Source organism: Monopterus albus, unplaced genomic scaffold (genome assembly GCF_001952655.1).
Source record: "Monopterus albus unplaced genomic scaffold, M_albus_1.0 scaffold51.1, whole genome shotgun sequence".
Taxonomy (NCBI): Eukaryota; Metazoa; Chordata; class Actinopteri; order Synbranchiformes; family Synbranchidae; genus Monopterus; species Monopterus albus.
The window spans coordinates 7,129,806-7,135,817 of NW_018127931.1; the positions used below are offsets into that span (position 1 = coordinate 7,129,806).

Below are 6,012 nucleotides of genomic sequence, written 5' to 3' on the forward strand. Positions count from 1 at the left end.
TTAGCGGTAGTTGCTTCATTGTACTTAATTTTGTAGCGGTCTTTCATGAAAGCATAGTGTATTCAGTTTCAGTAAACTCCACCAGTCTTTCAAATACTCCTTCACAACATTCATTAAGAGAAATTGTGTTGTCTGAAATGTTTTATTCACCAAAGGGGTTAATTGATTGTATTATTCATTGTTACATGAGTGCGGTGCTCAAAGTTCTCTGACACTGTGCCAGCTTTCCGGTACAGGGCCCGTCTGATTCAAGAATAAGTCTGTGCCAGATATTCCTGCATTTTTTTAAATGTTGCGTACATATCTTGTATACAGCCATAAGGAACCCTGTATTTTGCATGACAGAGTAGACCTAATTTATTAATAAAAACCTTTGTTTACACTTTGGCTCAGTGAAGTGTCAGATCAAACTATTGTGAAAAAGCACTGCAGTAAATAGGCTGTTTGATTTTGTTTTCATATTGTCAATCTTTTGGACTAATTGTCTGACAACAGCAGGTCAATTTTGTTTTTACTCTTGTATTTTTAGGGTTTTCCTTAGACCTGATTGTTGCATTCAGTCCAAAACAGTGGAAACATGCCTCTGCTGCTGGGTGCTGGTGTTGCAATGGAACATTCTATTAGCTGTCACTTCCTGTCAATGTACATTCTTTGTCCTGGGTTTTCCCTGGGTTTTTAGTTGGCTTATGCACTATTCCTGTTAGGCTAACTGGAGTCCATGGAGGGAGTTTGTTCAGCATGTGCTTATGATAAAAATGGCAATGACCAACTGACTAATTATACAACTGTTTGGACTTACCTACTCCTTCACTGTGCAGTGAAGCAGAGGGCTCCTTTTTATGACAATTAGTGTTCTTGTAGTAGGAAAACTATGTTGTACTGAATATGAAACCAGCTGCCCACTAACTTTACTTTTTTGTTTTCTAGACCTGAGAAAAGCCTAACGGAATCACTTGAAAGATTTACTCTCCATGAAATGCGGTCTGGAGGTCAACACACCCAAGAAGGAGCTTTTCCTGTGTTCCAACACCAAAGTAACTTCAGTGGTCTCAACTCATGCAAGGACAAAAATGTTAGACATGTACCGGTGGTTCACCCTGCAAATGAAATGCGAATCAATGTGGTAGTCACTCCGTATCCTGGGGACCACAACTTGGCTTATGCTCCACCTCAGAAGCAGCAAGGCTATGCTCAATCACAACACAATTTTGAGGGACTTCACCACCAAAGGAAGTCACAGGAAAGCACTGTACTCCGGCACCCAAATCATGGGGATAGTGCATCTATCCCTCAGCACAGTTGCCATCAAATGAGCAGGAAAGCTAATGAAAACTTTTACTCATCTTCACATGTCGATGCTCAAGACAACACTTATTTTGAGACATCTACTAGTGAGAGTTTAAGAAAGTCTGTTTATAATAGTGGGCAACAAAGAGAATGTTTAATTTTGGACAATAATACTACACTGCAGCAAAGACTGCATTTAAATTCAGTTGATACTAGTTTTACACCACTTCAAGGAGATAGCCTTGGACACCATGAAGATTCTACCACTGAGAGATGTCCACTGCCGCATTCCTTACTGAAAGAAAATTCTCTGGATTCGACTGAACTCTGTCCCACCAAATCTTCAAAGGAAATTAATGCCAACAGTGAAATCAACCCTCATTTTTCAGGTGGAAGACAAGATGAGAGTCAGCAATTGAAAAGTCCACTAGCCACTCTAAACTTTGAGACTAGAACACAAAACCTGGATCATTCAGAAAGAAGTCTTTCCATCCAGGGACAGGTACCTCTTCCCACTCTCAATGAGCCGCTTTTCACAGACAAAGTCTCAACAGTTGAGAAAATAAGACCACCTTCAGATCAAGAAATACTGGACTATATCGCAGAAGCGCTTGCAGATGCTAAAATGAAAAATAAAAAATGTGGATCCACACAATTCAAAACGAGGGGAAATTCACTCCCTGACAGGGACTCCACTCTTCAGTCTGCCTTCAAGACGCAGAAATCCAACAGTTTTTCCACAACCTCTGTCTCTGACAAAGAAGAAAATATAGAGAGAAAAAACCTCAACTCTACTGTGACTGAGCTGTGCACTAGTTCATTTGGTCAAGCAGTTGAAGAGGACATTTCAAAGGGCAGCAGAGCAAGTGCTGTGTTAACTCTCAAGGCTAAAGTGATAGATGATTGTGCTACAGCTCCCTCAGAGAAACCTCCAGCAGGTACACCTGTCTCTTTTGTAGAACATTCAAAACTTACTCCTAAAAATGAATCTGTTGTGAAAAGTGCATCTGAAAACTTATTTTCAGTAAAGGCACACTTGGATGTAACTATGCTTGCAAATGGTGATGGCAGACTTGTTTATTCAAATGACTGTGAGGATAAAACACTTGTTGATAGCAAGAGTCAAGGTTTCAATAGTAAATGGCATGATAGCTACTCTTTGAATAACATGACCGCTCTTTGTTATTCATTAACCGCACTGAAAGAGCTTATTGCTAGTCTGGAGAATATAGAGACATTTACAGAGATGGACAACTTTTCTAAAGTCATGCTGCAACAATATTGGAATGGGGATATCGATAACCTTCATCTCTTTACATCCACAGAATATCCACAAATTATGATGGAAGTTGCTGAAACCTGCACAAAGAAAGAAGATGGGAGTCCAGTGGTTCTCACACCAGTGTCTGGAGTGACCTTGGACAAACTGACTGAGAGGCACCGCGGTTTAATGTTCAATGACGGCTTGTCGACACAATGCAAGTCTCCTTGGTTCAATAACAAGAAGAATGTGCATGACATAGATAAGGTACCTGGTGTTTCTTGGACTCCCAGATGCACAGTGGAGAAGGACAAAGGAGATGCTGACTCAAAAACAGTGGAGGCACTGGGATTGGATGATGTGCAAAATGCAACTGGTATCTCGGTGGCTTTTCAAACCAAGTCAAATTCAGTGTCATCTGAAAGCAAAACATTCATTGAAAAAAATCAAGATCCAAAAGAAAAAGACATGGAAGGTCAACGTCACTCTATTACCTGTGAGGAAGTAACTGCACATTCTAAGCTAAATCCATCTATTGAAAAAAGTTGTCAAGGTGTGAGGAAGGATTCCAGTTTACAAAATGGTTTAAAGGTACTACTTTCTGGAAACAAAGTCAAAGAATCACCCTCTTTAACTGAAACTGAGGGTGAGGAAGTGCATGGTGTGAAAATTTTGAAAGACCTTCAATATGAAGACATTTCAGATTATGAAGATTCGTCACAGCTGTCAACAAAACTCCCAAACATGTTGCATGAGAAATTAAGCTTCCCACCATGTATTGATGATATAAGTGACAATGAAATCCCCCATATAGAGAATATGGCTGAAGAAATCCTCTCACTTAAACAGACACCTGAGCCCAACAACATGCTGTCATTTGAAAGTGAAGGCTATGGGTATGTGCAGGGCCAGGCTCAAATGAAGGCAGAAATCCTTACAGATGAGAAACTGTTTCTAAGGAGGGTTTCTCCAAATATCAGGACAGTGGATTTAGCAGATCCCAGCTCTGGTTCATGTTTTGCTGCACAAGATGATGGGTTTGAACATTCATCGCTTGTTAAAGGTGACAGTGAGAGACTTCTGGAATGGCAAACAGACAACTCGGTTTCATGTAGCTCTTCCTCAGTCTTTAAAGATGAGATTGATGATGATGATTGGATATTCATACCTGTAATCATGTCAAGCCTGAAATTTGAACCAGAAAATGCAACTGGGGGCAACACAGATCAAGTTGTGCTAGAAGATGGCGAGACTGGAGATGAAGAAAGACGAGATGAGAAAAGTTTAACACAATGTGACTTAGACGGGCCAGATCCAAAACCAGTACCAGCTTCTTCAGCCTTGCTGATAGAGGTGTTTGACACACCAGAGCTCTTTCTACAAGCAAAAACCAAAAAAAAGGTTCAAAATTTTGAAGTGGCATCAGTCAGGAGCACACCTGAACATGAAATGGAAGGAGAGCCATCTACACCTCAGAACGGTAGAGAGCTTTTCTTAGAGCCCAGAGATGGGTTTGAATCTGAAGACAGCTGTGAAACTGAAGATAGTTGTGATTACTCATCTGCATCAGAACATAACTATTTAACAGTGCCTAGGCAGTGGTTTAAGCCAGCAGCTTTGTCCTCAGAAACAGAAGATTCTCTTTCTGAAAAAGAGAGGGAACATGAAGCGACAAATGTGCAAATAGGTCAGACCAAGAACGGTGACAAGTTGGGCTGTATGCAAAAACTTAAAAAGCTGATTGAAATGAAAGGTGTCTCAAAGCATGTTCAACCCAAGACTAAGAGAAAAAGGATTTCAAAGGATGACCCAATAGTCATTGATTCTGACACTGAGGATGAACTTGACCAAAATTGCAAAAAGATGAGATTGTCTTCAGCCCCAAAGCACATGCAGGATGAATGCCATGACCTGCCACACAGTGCAGAAGTGAGCAAGGGACTGAATGAAACCAAAGTTGACCCTGAGCATCTTCAGCTTGAGAATAACAGAAAATCTATTTCACAAGAAGACTGTATAATAATCTTGGACTCTGACACAGAGCATGAGAGTGATCAAAAATACAAAAGGGTAAAAACGAAGACTTTGTTCCCTTCAGCGGCAGTGGATGGTAGTGGTTCCAGAAAGAGTGGACAGTTAACTGAACCTAAAGCTGAGACTAAGTGTGTTGAACATGAGACTAAAAAACAGACTTCAAAAAGAGAAACTGTCCATGATTCTGATAAAGTGGTTAAAAAAGACCATATCAATAAAAAGAAGGCAATTGGAGAGAGACACTCATCAGGCTTAGGGAACAGTGGCAGCGCCTTACAAAACAGACATTCAACTGAACAGTTGAGCAGTTTTTGTGGAACTACCAACAGAAAGCCTCAGAAAACTACATCTGAAGACTCACCAGAGATGCTACCCCATTCTGGAGGCAAGGAGGCAGGCCCCCCTTTGGTTTCCAATCCTGTGATTACTCGCCTTATAGTTGATGAACAACATGATTACTTGAAACTTTCCAAGGAATCTAAAGGCCACAGGCAGGTTAAAGATAAATCTCTGACTCAAACTCCCACAACATCCAGCACAAAGATGGACATCTGTGAAAAGAACACGGGGAAACAAGGAAAATTTGTGCCCAAATCAAAACCTGCAAGTGACACGCACTGTGAAACAAAAAATACGGTTCAGGCCAGTGCAGCAAAACCTATACAAGTATCAAGACAACATTCCTTACCCCAAGAGGGCCCATCCTCCTCCATCAGTAGCTTGGCTTCAATGAGTGGGCAACATTCTGAAGCCAGACACAGCTCAGCCTCTTTGAGAACTTCATCTTTGTCTGGAGAAACCTCCTCTAGTCTTTCTAAATCTAATTGTAGCACATCTTTTCCTGGAACACAGTTTTCTTTATCCAAACTGCAGCGTTCTCACAGCAACCCCTCAACATCAGACCATGCTTCTGCTCCTACAAAAGGCCCATCATCCTGTGCTACCATGCAACCATCAGTAGTGAAAAAATTGAGGGCTGACTGGAAGGACAATTATATCCCAACCAGAAGAGACAAAAAAACTAGCCTGGGGATGGAGGAGGCTTTCGTGAATCATAACAGAAAGGAACCAAGGCCTAGACCTAGTCACAGTGAAAGGACACCCAGACAGAGGCAAAACTCCTACGATACTCAAACCGCCTTGATGAAGAAGACCAAGAATGAAGCCAGATTGTGGACGAACCACAAACATCGAGGCGTTATAAGAGAAAAAAGTGTGTTCTATTGAAGTCTTATTGTATTTTATTTTCCTTGACACATTAATGTGGTTGACAAATCAAGATATTTTAATGTATCTAATCACAGTACATGTTCCTAACCTTCATTCTTGTGCTGGTTCCACAGGAGAGGAGCTTGTTAGCTAAGGGCTCGGTCTCCCGTTCTGCTTCTGTAGACTCTAGGAACCACAAGCAAATGTGCACTGAGAGTGAA

General features: G+C 41.2%; 1 protein-coding gene across 1 annotated transcript in view; it reads left to right on the forward strand.

The window, feature by feature from the left end:
- LOC109960953 (uncharacterized) overlaps nt 1-6,012 on the forward strand; it is a 16,984-nt gene that overhangs the window by 9,994 nt on the left and 978 nt on the right. Inside the window, exons 2-3 of the mRNA XM_020601453.1 lie at nt 928-2,225; nt 2,613-5,795. Of these exons, the coding sequence (XP_020457109.1) occupies nt 977-2,225; nt 2,613-5,795 (4,432 nt within the window). The 5' untranslated portion in view covers nt 928-976. The remainder of the gene's footprint in view (nt 1-927; nt 2,226-2,612; nt 5,796-6,012) is intronic.